Here is a 13,361-nt window from a genome sequence, read left to right on the forward strand (position 1 = left end):
CAGTCAACACATAGTATCTCTTCTATAGCTTTCATGTGGGTAAGGCCCCCAATTATATGCAATTCTCCTCTAGAATAGCTGAGGAAAATACAATATTTGCCAATTGAAGGCAAAAATAATGCAACCATGAAAAAAAGTGATTTTTTTTTTTTTTAAGTTACATAATCTACTTCAATAATGTAACCACCAAGAATTTAAAGACACTTGCTGTCACCTAGTCATGTCTCACTTAATATTCTAACTCTGGAATTTTAACAGCCACTCACACTGTTTAGTTGTTCAATCAGTGAGACTCATTCTTAGCCCTAGCAATTAAGAAGTCCACCAACCTCGCTGTTTCTCTTTTTTGTACTTTACCATCTCTTTGTTTGTATACCCAGTGCTTCGTAAAATGTCTTCCAAAAACATCTCCTTAACTTCAAAAGGTCTTCCTTGTACTGAAAGGATAAATAGTTCATAAAATATTAGATATTCCCTAGCTTCATTCATAACCTTAATTTTTAAGACCATTTTTGCAGAGACAAAAACTTATTAGGGCCTGATACAAGTAATTGTTACTTTCCTTGAAAAATCTTGTAAGAGTATCTTCACTGGACTTTATTTTCTTAAGATTAGTAGGCCACAAAACAAAACATTTCAAAAGGGTAATATCAGCGGGGTACTTTATTTCTCATTAACCTCTTGAAGCGTAATAGCAAGAGATGCACATGATCGATGGTTTGTCATTGCAATTTTATCAAAATGAGAATAAGAATATAAACATTTTTCTCTAGGGTTACAGAAAACAATTCCCTGTGTAAGGCTGCCACCTGGATTACAAAACATAACAGTAATTCATACAGCTTTAGTGCAGGATCCCACAAGCAGATTGCCACCTTTCTACTCACCTACTTTTTTTATCTGTTTCCTCAATTGCTTTAGCCAAAATTGGCTTTCTTTAGTGAGACATTCTAAAGGGGCTTTACCTCCTAATAACATACTCTGATTTCTTTTTCATTATCACTGTTTTCTGGACCTTATTTATGGACATTCAAGGATTATTTTTCACATGAAGAACTATCTGTATTTTAATTTCTGGTCCCTTAGCAGACATTTGCCATAGCTGAGTTTAAATGATCTAAGACATTCCTCTTCTTCAGAAAGAACACGCTACAATTCACATACTTTTACAAGCTGTGGTGGAAGAAGTCTTACAACACTGATCACAAACTCTGTGTGCTACAGGAATCCACAACTGCTTGGTTTCTGTGCTGAGGATTTTGTCAGCTATATTGCTAAAGGAGGATCAAATCTTTTTCATGACATTAACAAAGTATCTAGACTCTCTTCATCCTCAAATTCTCAAAAATGGAAAAAGGAAAAGTGTCTTTTCAATTGTGATGAGCCTGTGAAGACTGGTATTGCTAACAGTACAACCACTGAGGTAAACTGCAGAAAAGAGTGTCAGAATCTCCTGAATAAACGTATTGATCTAAATGAACAGGAAGCTACAAGACTAAACTGGGAAGCCACATAACAACTATAACTGAGGCTTACCCTCTCCAATAAAATACTTTGGAAAACACTGAAATCACGTGTCACTTCCAGATTCCTGCCTTCAGCTGTCTGCAAGTCTTATTTTAATAGCCATAAATTCAGATGGTTGATGTAGTCTACTCGATTGTTTTGAAAATAGAGCATTTCTCTTAAAGGCACCTTTTCAAATCTTATATACCGTTGTAGAAACAGAAGAGACTGCAAGGTGCCAGGGAAGGTCACCCAGAAAGGTGAAGAGAAGAACAGCATCTCCCACACACATATGTTTTAGGTTTACTAAAGATCAGCCAAATGAAATCAGCAATAATGATAGATTACATTCAAATGCAAAGAAAAGTTAACTGCAGATCTCTGACTCCGAACATAAATTAATATAAATTGCCAAGTCTTTCCTCAATGCTTGCCTCGATTAACAGCTACCAAGTTTCCTTTAAAATAAAGAAACATGTGATTAAAGAATGAAAACCCAACTTGGCTAGGACTGTATTTCTGAAGTGACCAGGTACAGTTACCTCTGTTTGCTCCAGTAACCAGTAGCAATCTCTGTCAGGCCAGAAGAAACAGAATGTACTGGAATTAATTAATCTCTATAACACTTTGTAGATCCTACGGCCTATATCACCATGGACATCAGCACTTTAAGAATCTTTTCCTGCTACTTGAACTGAACATGCTAGGGGCCAGGGCACCCCTGCACTTACAGAACTTCCTGTGATGAAAACACTGCACTCTGAAGTAGGTGCAAATTGATACGCTACAACAAAAACAAGCAACAAAGAACAAGCATTGCTGTAACTCTCAGTATATTTAGCATGTTCCCTTACTCAGAATCATTTGCTACAGTTTAATAGGATCTATAAGTCCTACAGCGGATATCCTCACATTGCAGAGTCTACATAAATACTTACTGTGTATTACTGGGCAACTTCCAAAATACCTAATAAAGAGATCGGCATCTAGAGCAGCACTAGAAATAATTAGTTTCAAGTTAGGCTGTTTTTGCAAAACATCTCTCAGTTTTATTAACAAGAAGTCACTGAACCTATCCCTCTCATGTACTTCATCCTATAAGAGAAGGGAAAAAAAAACAACAGCAAAAGATAAACATCACAGATCCAAGACTATAACTTTTCACAAATATGAACTCTTTTAAAAACTAAAATATGTAATTTGCTGCTACATTATAGATCTATTAAAATGTGTAAGTCTAAGTACAGATTTGTTTAAAAACTATTCAAAAGTCAAAAAAATTTTTAAAAGTTTTATAGACAGATCAGAGCAGACTGCTCCGTTAATGCGTTAGCATTAACATACACCTTGATTTCGGAGATTAAAGTGACTTTCTGAAACTCCTCCGATTCTTACATTTGAATCTTATTTCTAATATAGTGACAAACTGCAAATCTTACCAATATTTTAATAAATTCTCACTTCATAATTGAAGAACTTTTAAATAAATGTATGATACCATAAGAAAAAAAGTTAGATTGCTTAGATCCATTGAGTCATGCACAAAGCTTACCAACAATTAAAGCACATGACTGATTAGTCAATCATCTTTGTTGGTGTTTTCTGCTGGTTTGTTTTATATTATGAACTTAGGAAGCAGGGACACAAATACAAGATTTTCAGGCTGAAGTCAAGAATGTCTAATCATCGTCACACTTTTTTGTATTTTGATAAACAGGAAGACACCTACAATTATAAAGATATTTTCTGTCTTCAGCAGTGGAAAACTTAATCTTGCAATAAGTACTCTGGTTCCACTGACTTATAAAACTCCACAATAGGAATATTCACATAATCATAAACAAGCACACATAAATAATTTACTGAAAATTATACTACTTGAAAACATCTGGGCAAACAAATGGACTGTAAACCTGGTATTGCTAAAACAAGTACATAATACAAGAAATTCTGACACATCCACATTGAATCATATCTACAGAAGCCTCCCTAAGGGTTTTCTGCTTTCTGACAGAGGAAGTTTGGAAAAATCTAGAGCTCTTTCCTCCACAACTGCATCACGATTCCAAAATTAAATTATTAACATGAACTGAAAATAAGGCACTTAAAAAAAGATACATGCTACAATAAAGACTCAGATAGTCTTTAACACTAATTCAGATTCTAACCAAACAAAAACACCCTAAACACTCAGCAAATTAATAAAGAAAACTAGGATCTTATCTGCCACTTAACAGGTAACACATATTGTTCCATCCTATAGGACTCTTACCACAATAACATGTGTCACTGTCGACAGAGTGCTGTCTCCGGCCATCAGCGTGCGAAGCAGGATGCCATTAGTGCAAAACGTTAACAGCGTCTTTGGAGAAACCCTATTGAACAGTTCATAAAGATACTTCAGCCTTTTGTACCATTTAAATGCATGCTAGCTTTCCACTACTTACTGAAAATTAAAAGATTGAACAGCTGCTCACCCAATGTAGGATTATAGTTCTCTCAGCAAATAATTAATGCATACATACTACTTGTTTTTAAACTGTGTCTAATCCCAGGCAATTCCTAATGAATCTCAGTGCTTACGCTTCAGAACTTCAGACAAGGGACTGATTCACAAGGTGAGAGGCAAAGCTATATAAATTTTAAAAAGCAAGTGAAACAGAACCTTGAGAACATCTCCATGTTGTGTAACTTACTAAAAAATCCAGTGTGGAGTGCTTTGGAAAAACAAGTTCCAACTGTTCAGCATAAGCCTGGATGCAGTCTTTGTATTTGCCTATACCTGACTGAATCACCAAGAAACCAGCTGATCCTTTTAAAATACTTTCATTTTTCTCTTCAAGTATTTCACTATTCTAATACCTGTGGCAGAGTTAGCTATGCAAGTAAAAACGGTGATTGCCACAACTTTCTCCAGCATTGCCACCTTAAGTACTGAAAAGTTCTTCTGTATCATACTCTACAGTTCTTTTCTAGAAGACAAGCTCACGAGTTTATCACATGTGGTACTAGTTTCCAAGTTCAGAATTCATCCCTCCTTTCAAAAGTCCTCCTACGTATTAAATTCAGGGTACACACCCAGGATGGAAATGCTTTACCCATCTCTACTCTTTTCTCTTCAGCAGAATTCTAGAAATCCTCATTGCTGTCTAACAGTTAATAAAACTTAAAAAATTAAGACTCTCACATTATCATAAGCACCTCCACCCCCCATATTTTTTTGCTTGGAGTTGGAAATATTGCTGTCTCTCCCTTTTGCTCTTTCTCTTAAAATAATCTATTCATTTTTCTGGAGAGATCAAGTGGACCTTGAGGACATTTGCTGATGACACCAAACTGAATGGGGAAATGGACACTTTGGAAGGGAGAGCCACCCTGCATAGGATGACCTGGACAGGTTGGAAGAATGGGCTAACAAGAACCTTAGGAAGTTCACCAAGGACAAGTGTACTATCTTGCACTTGGGAAAACATAATCCAGGAGTGGAGCACAGGCTGGGAATTATCTGGCTGGGAGAAGCTCTGTGGAAAGGGACCTTGGGGTCCTGGTGGACAAGAAGCTCAATATGGGTGAACAGTTTGTTGCTGCAGCAAAGAAGGCCAAGAGGATGCTGGGCAGCATTAACAAGGCCATCAGCAGCAGAGACAAAGAAGTCATTATGCAGCTCTACTCAACGCTTGGCAGCCACACCTGGAATACTGAGTTCAGTTTTGGTCCCTGCTATGCAAAAAGAATACGTGGACAGGCTGGAGAGGGTCCACAGAATGGCCACAGAGACAATCAAAGGACTGGGAAGCTGCCAAATGAGAAAAGGCTAAGAGAACTGGGCTTGTTCAGCCTTAAGAAAAGAAGGCTTAGGGGACACCTCAGCACCATGTTCCAGTATTTAAAGGGTGGCTACAGAGCAGATGGAGACTCCCTTTTTACAAGGAGGCACATGGAAGATATGAGGGGTAATGGGTGCAAGTTACTCCTGGGGAGATTCTCATTGGGCACAAGAGGGAAATTTTTCAGGATGAGAACAACCAGCCACTGGAACAACCTTCCTGGGGAAGTGGTGGATTTTCCAACATTGGACACTTTTAAGATTCAGCTGGACAGGGTGCTGGGCCATCTTCTCAAGACTATCCATTTTGCAAAGAAAGGTTGGACCAGGTGAACCTTGTGGTCCCTTCCACCTTGGTATTCTATGGTCTGTGATTCTTCTTAAGCAGGAATTTCTGCACTGCTTCCAATAATTCTTCCATTTTGAGCTGACCTATACTATGCTCTTCTTCAGTCAGCATAGTACTTTCACTCATTTATCATCCACTTTATTTACAATTCATCTTTACTAGCTCTTCTAATCCCTTAATAGCCTTGTGAGCTTCTGTACACATAGTCAAATTCTTCTTTAACTTGGCTGTCTTGTTCAAGTGCATTTATTTTCACTAGTTACAGTGTATATTTGTCCATATCAGCAACATAACCAGCTGTACCTTTTGCCATCTTCTCACATCCCAACTGCTGCCCATTCCTGGAACTCCCACTATCTACACAGTTCAAAAACATAAAAACCGCACAGTCTTCAGACTTTCATCCATTCCTGTTTTAGAAACAAATTTCTCAGGTGATCTAGAAATTTCTACCTTTCTATCACTTCATGCTTTAAACATAAAAGCTGAAACAGAGTAAATCTAACCCAAACTAGATATGTAAATAATGCTCGACTTTATCATTCACTTTCAAATTTTGACCTTTTTCCTTTATGCCACCTATCAACTCTCTACTGTTTAGCACTTGTTACAGCGTGTTGGCCTTCCTGCCAACATTGAAAGCTTGCAGAACTTTTGGACCTATACATATTAAAAGTTGGAAAAAAAAATAGACACACACTCTTACAAGCAGTAATCAAGAGAAAGTACCTGCAATTGACTTACAGAATACAACTTGCTACATGAAACTGCAAAATATAGGAGTAAAACCATCTTTTTCAGCCTTAAATATTCCATAATCTGAAATAACATACCCCCTCTATACTTTACTTACTGAGCTTTTACCAGGCTGTATCCCAAATATGCTGTAGTTCAAATGTACACAAGACTAAGGATACCAATATAAGATCAATTGACTTTAAGAAGTATCATTAGTACCTGCTTTCTAATCGGATCTGATAACCAATTGTCTGGCCAATCTTTTCTCTTCTTTCCGCTGCCACTCTTTCAGCCACAGCAATAGCTGCCAAACGTCTTGGCTGAGTGCAAAACATACGACAGGGAGTTCCATTTTTGGAACAGTCGTCAAGAATGAACTGAGGGATCTGTAAAGAAGTGTTATAAATTTACTTTTTAGTTTGATAAAATCATAGTTTTTCTATCACAGCGAAAAAATGTAACTGCATCTCAATATTACATAGGTTGCAAGAAGATTCACAGCAGGATTATCATTACAAATGTACTTGAAGGAGTAGCAAGGCAACAAAAATAAACATCAGATTTTAAGTTTAATAAAAAAAAAAAGCTGAAGCTTCTCTCTCCTGTTTCAGAGAAATCTATTAAAAAATACCTGTGGGTAATCTTTCATTTTAACATACTAGAACTCTAGAACCAGCTTTAGAAGGAAAAGGGCTATACAAAATCATAACTACTTTCCCTTCAATAGTTTATACTGCTTTAATGAAAACTAGTGTCTATTAGAAAATTGTGCAGAACCATTTATGCTTTTAGTAAGTATCTACTGGCTTATAATTTCAAAAGCAAGAAGTGAATTAATACACAAGACTTTCAACTACATAGGAAAACAAAAGCCTTAAAACCAGCATCAATCAATCCCTTATTAGATCCATATTACAAAATTTACATTAGTTTTGTATAAATATTATCTTTTTTATTTGATTAAAGAAACATACTTGAGTAGTCTTTCCTGATCCAGTCTCTCCTACAATCAGAACAACTTTATTCTCCTTTATTGTTTTGACAATTTCTTCCTGTTTTTCAAAAACTGGCAGTGATTGCCTGAAGGAATCAAACTCTGATTCCCCTCTTTTCACTGGAACCTGGGGGATACCGTTGTTAAGTCGTCCGCTTGTCTTCTTCACTTCTCTGTTTTCTGTGAAGAGGAGTTAACAATTTACTTGGACACATACAAAAGAAAGTCACTAAAACATTCCTTATAACATCATACATAAAAATGAACATTCCTGACTTTATATGTATCTCTAAAGTGCCAAACCCATGACATTTAAAAACCGTATTCACAGTAATGCATCCTGTTACGGCACTTGAAATAAATACCATTCAAAGGAGTTATTATTTTCATAGATATATTGAACAAAAGTAGACTATCCCAGTGCACTGTTCAAAGGCAAAAAATGTCATGAAGAGCAAAAAGATAAATAGAAACTAAGCCCAAGAAAAGCAGCCTGTCATATTTTCTTGGCCTTTGTGTCATTTTTACACATTCACACCTCCACGGTTTGCCTAGAAATAGTCACTGTATAGTTATACATTTAAGTTATTCCAAACTGATACGCATGCCTTCTGAGAAAAAGATAGCTTTACTGTGATTCATAGGCCTTCTTTCACATCCTTCCCAGTCTTTTATGACCTCCTTTCAGTCAGTCTTACATAGCCTAATACTCTAGCCCATAAGATTTGTCTTAAATCATACAAACTGAACCATGCTGCATCTAGACTTTCAGACACACACAGCGCAGTACGATGTATTAAAAAGCAATGCAAAAGCAACCAAAGAACCTGCATGTCTTCAGCGGAGACCACTTCAAATTCAGTATTGTAAATACTGTTCTATAATTCCTTAAAAGCTATTTTCCAGAAGTAAAAGCTTGCTGTACATTCAACTTTATATATAACGTGACTAACAGATTAATATATCTTCAGAAGCAGGACCATGTGAACCTCATGCAGTTCAACAAGGCCAAGTACAAGGTCCTGCACCTGGGTCAGGGCAACCTCTGGTAGCAATATAAGCTGCGGGAGAAAGGGATCGAGAGCAGCCCTGCTGAGGACTTGGGGGTACCAGTGGATGAAAAGCTGGACATGAGATGGCAGTGTGCGCTGGCAGCTCAGAAAGCAAATTGTATCCTGGGCTGCATCAAAAGGAGTGTGGCCAGAAGGTCGAGGGAGGTGATTCTGCCCCTCTGCTCTGCTCTGGTGAGACCTCACCTGGAGTGCTGTGTTCAGCTCAGGAGCCCTCAGTACAGGAAAGACATGGACCCGTTGGACAGGGGCCAGAGGAGGCCACAAAAGTTATCAGAGGGCTGGAACAGCTGTGCTGTGAAGACAGGCTGAGAGAGCTGGGGTTGTTCAGCCTGGAGAAGAGAAGGCTTTGGGAAGACTTTGTTGCAGCCTTTCAGTCCTTAAAAGTGGCCTATAAGAAAGATGGTCACAGACTTTTTTAGCAGTGTTTGTTGCGATAGGACAAGGGGTGATAGTTTTCAACTAAAAGAGGGGAGATATCTACTAGATAGAAGGAAGAAATTTTTTATCCTGAGAGTGGTGAAACACTGGCCCAGGTTGCCCAGAGAGGTGGTAGATGCCCCATCTCTGGAAACATTCAAAGCCAGACTGGACAGGGCTCTGAGCAACCTGATCTGGCTGAAGATGTCCCTGCTTATTGCAGGCGAGTGGGACTATACAATATGTGAAGGTCCCTTCCAACCCAAACTATCCTATGATTCTACATTAAATGACAAGCACTGTCTTACTGAGACAGACACAGGCTAACAGATTAAAAGAAACAAAACAAAACAAAAAAAATCAGTAAAAGGAAAGAAAAATTGTACACTATTAATTCGTTTATGGCTTACATTCCTAAAGAATTGCTTTTCAGTAGGCTTATTGTAGTTTCTCTCTGTTCATTAAACAATCCTATTAAACAATTGAAACAACCGAAAAAGAAAACAAGCAAAGGAAGCACTTAAAAGTACAAAACAGCAAGAATCAGAAATATCCAATGAAACAAGGCATACCAGTACAACAGTCTTCTGCCCACTAAACCCAGCTTTGCACACAGAAACACAACACAACTCCTACGCTCATAACCATTAACGCAATAATCTTCTTAAAAGTATTGTTTTAAAAAAAACCCAATGTATCAGAACTTTGTCTTCCAGCGAACTCTTTCATATTCTAGAAATCATGAAGTCTAGCTAGTAGTCTCTCAGGGACCAAATCTATTTTAGAAGAAGACAAAACAAACAATAAACTTCTTATTTTATCAATAACATACGTTTTTATAAGCAGAATAGCAAGACTCATGTTCTCCTAAGGGTGTTCCTGTACAGTGGTCATGGTAATAGCTCTCTCTTCAATCTCATCTCACAGAACTTTTAGGTAACTCCCATTTCAGAAATTTATTTCCAAATAAATTTGGTTCAAACTGGCTCCAAGATTCAAAAGTAAGTTGGCACAAGAGAGACAGTGGAATGCAGGTGACAACTGCCTAAGCTCCTCACGAAACCAGTTTTAAGAGACTCTATATTAAAAATTAAAAGTCAAGAAAATTAGTGAGGTGTCAGTTGGGACAGGACAGGAGACAGAAAAGGAAAGGGTTTGGTTTGTGCTTCGGTCATGGGTTGGGATTTTTAAGCAGTGTCGATTCACAAGTCCATATCAGAAGACACACTGAACATACCAGATTCAACAGCACACGCATTTCCTCGCTCTGTCTTTGGCAGAAGTTCTGTTCGTTCTTTATTTGTGACAGGAAATCTTTGAATGAAACTCCGAATAGCATGTTTTATACTTGGAGCCAAGCAACAAATCATTACTGCATGTGTTAGTTCTGAGCCATCCTTCTTCCTTACAGTCAGGTATCGATTTGCTCCTTTCCTGGGAGGAGGAAAAATAAAAAAAAGGAGTTTCAAGAATAAGTAAGCTATGTACTGCTATGTAATGATCTTTGGCCATAAATCTTTCAAGATGCCTGTCAGATTATCTTCAAATGTAATGTCATAACTAGAAACTTCCAAATAGTGTCATATATAGCACAACACACACCAAAATAACAGAAGCATCCACAATATCCACCACCAAAAGCACTCCACACACACAAAACAACGGAGCACAGACACGGCAGACTTCGGGTCACTACGCCAAGCGCAACACTACCACTAGGCCTCGATAACGTAACACTGTTCTGCTGCCTTTCTGTTAAAGGTCTGTCACTGCCTTTGCCTCCCAAAAGACGAGTCAGCTCCACCAATCACTATATCAATCAATACTGAGAGGTATTACACAAAACTGATTTCTAGACTAATTTAAGAACTTTAGAGGTTAAAAATCAACAAATAGACATAACAGACACACAAGCAGCCTTCTAGTGATATTCCAAGCATTAATAAAATCCAGTAATGCAAATTAGATTCCCAGGATGTCTGTTATCAAAGATTTACAATGTAGAATCAGAGCTAAAGCACTTAATTGTAACACTGCATTTCTTTTCTCAGACTGCACTATGATACTGAAAAGCAAAGAATTACTGTAAATATGTTTGAAACTGAACTATCTTGTGCCTGGGCTACAAGGACATATCAACACTCTGAAAATGAAATCTAGAAATTCAATAATAAAAGTAAATCATCATCAAGCTTTTAAAGACTGATCACTTCAAAAGTTATTGTAAACATGAATAGCGAGGAAATCTGGGGACACTATACATGACTAGAACATCTGAATTTCTTTTAAAAGGAAACCTATGTTTCTTAAATGTGCAATGCATTATTAAATTCTTCTGTCTTCCCAGGCAAATACTCCCTTCTTCTTAGCTGTTTAAATTTCCGTTCAAATATTCCCTGTGCTACATATCACCCTGAAAACTCCACATTTGTGAAGCTTTTATGGTTTGGCTTGTTTGTTTAAAAAACACAACAACAAACAAACAAAACACCAGGGTGTCGTTGTTGCACTCTACAAGACACTGCTGCAGCCCCACCTCACATGCTGTGTGTAGTTCATCAGGGGAAGTTCAGACTGAACATTAGGAAAAAGTTCTTCACTGAGAGGGAGGTTGGTCACTGGAACAGCCTCCCCAGAGACGTGGTTACAGGAGCATCTGGGCAGTGCTCTTAGTCCTACAGTTTAGTTTTAGGTAATCCTGTGAGAGCAGAGAGTTGGACTCGACAATCCTTATGGGTCCCTTCTAACTCAAGATATTTTATGAAAACCACCACGAAAACTACTGTAGAATCCACCAGGGAGCTGCTCAGAGACACAAAGCTCTACAAATACTCAACAAGGGTTCAAGCAGGGTTTACCAGTTACGGTTAAGGAGAAGCACTGTACAATCCAATCACGTTCCTGCTAACCATTTGCACACACCTGACACTGCTTTCTAACACTCTGTATTCCCAAAATATGATGCAAAGATACGGCAGTTCAGCCAAATTTACTGTGTTGGGTAACTGTGGCAAAAAATTAGATATATCACTCTCAAGACTGGAATCACATTGGAAGCGTAACTTCATTTGAACTGCACTATGCTTGAATAAGGTCTTCTGAAACCAAGCTATACACTCAACACAATCAATGCTGAACAGTTCTTACTCCTTAAGCATAGATCAGAGAAATAGCATTTTATACTATTTCTACAAGAATCATGAAGTATAAACAAAATTGGGGAACAGCAAACGCTGCTATGGTTTTACAGCAGTCCACACACACAGGTTATACAACACACTCCATCTGTCTGGGTTTTTCCTGGAACTTCCCTGTTGCTTTGCCACCTGAACTCCCAAGTGAAACAGATTCTCAGCTTTCACACAAGCTTATCATGTCAACAAATATGGGTTTTCTCTTCAAAAGATCAGAGTAAAAGAAAGAGACATAAACAGTATCATGGCAAGCTATCTCACACTAAGCATGTCACAAGCTCAGGACTTTTTTTGGAAAGCACAAAGACATTTATTTTTATTGCACTTTTAAAACCTTTCCCTCTAGTACTGTTCCCTGCAACAGTGCCAGACACGCTACAAACATAGGTAATTTTAACATTAGCAATGAAATTCCATATATTTTCACCAAGCAAAGAAAAAATAAAATAACAGTCAGACTTTAACTTACCCTTTACTTTTAGATATGAGTCCAAGAGACTGACAGAGCCGGTGAACAAATGCTCTTTCAGTACTAGTGAAAGAAGAGGGAAATTCCATTTCTAGGAAAATAATTTTAAAAAGAAAAAAAAAAGGCAAACATAACACATCACACAGTATTCTTGACAGGCTATCTCAACGCTACGAGTTTTTCAGTCCCCAAACCTAAACCTGTCACGACCTCCCGTGAACAACGGGACTAAGGGCAGTGCTGTCCCTTCGCACCTGTGAGCAACGCAGGGCTCACAAGCAAGCCATCTTACCCGGGCAGAAGGGAGCTGAGGAGACACTTCTGCTGGCGAGCGGCTGCCGAGCGGCGGGGCCCTGATGTGTCAGCCCCTGCGGGCCTCAGCTCCCCGCGCCGGCCCAGGCCGGGTGCTCACCGCTGCCCGGGCTCCCCACCGCGCCAGGCCCCCCTGCCAGGCGGGGCGCACCTGCCAGCCGTGGCGCCCCCGCCCACCCTTCCGCCCCGCGGCCGGGCTGCCGCCGCGCACCTTTCTCCTCTCCGCTACGGAACCGGTCCAGGGCGAGGTTCACCGCGATCTCCACCTCCTCGTCGACGCGGATATCCTTCAGCCCCTTGCCTCGGCCGCGGCCCGCCGCCGGGCCGGCAGAGGCGGCGGGGGCACTGGAGCCCCCGCAGGACTGCGGCGAGAAGACGCTACTGGGCCGGGACATGGCTCCACACCTCGGCGTGTCGCTGAGACCGCGGCGGGAAGGCGGCCCGCTGCCGGCACAGCACCGTCTGCGGAAGGGCGGGGCCACG

The 13,361-nt window shown here is 39.4% G+C and overlaps 1 protein-coding gene across 5 annotated transcripts in view; it reads right to left on the reverse strand.

Annotated features, from left to right (window-relative positions):
* Positions 1-13,361, reverse strand: part of YTHDC2 (YTH N6-methyladenosine RNA binding protein C2) — a 34,144-nt gene extending 20,783 nt beyond the window's left edge. For 4 of the 5 annotated variants that reach the window (XM_065045391.1, XM_065045389.1, XM_065045387.1 and 1 more), the window contains exons 1-8: positions 13,090-13,360; positions 12,567-12,657; positions 10,141-10,337; positions 7,394-7,593; positions 6,639-6,805; positions 3,779-3,881; positions 2,445-2,601; positions 330-437 (exon numbers count right to left, since the gene is read on the reverse strand). In XM_065045391.1, coding sequence (XP_064901463.1) covers positions 330-437; positions 2,445-2,601; positions 3,779-3,881; positions 6,639-6,805; positions 7,394-7,593; positions 10,141-10,337; positions 12,567-12,657; positions 13,090-13,273 — 1,207 coding nt within the window. In that variant the 5' untranslated portion in view covers positions 13,274-13,360. Of the gene's footprint in view, positions 1-329; positions 438-2,444; positions 2,602-3,778; positions 3,882-6,638; positions 6,806-7,393; positions 7,594-10,140; positions 10,338-12,566; positions 12,658-13,089 lie in introns of all 5 variants that reach the window. The other variant, XM_065045388.1, reaches the window with a different exon arrangement.

Source organism: Columba livia, chromosome Z, assembly GCF_036013475.1.
Source record: "Columba livia isolate bColLiv1 breed racing homer chromosome Z, bColLiv1.pat.W.v2, whole genome shotgun sequence".
NCBI lineage: Eukaryota > Metazoa > Chordata > Aves > Columbiformes > Columbidae > Columba > Columba livia.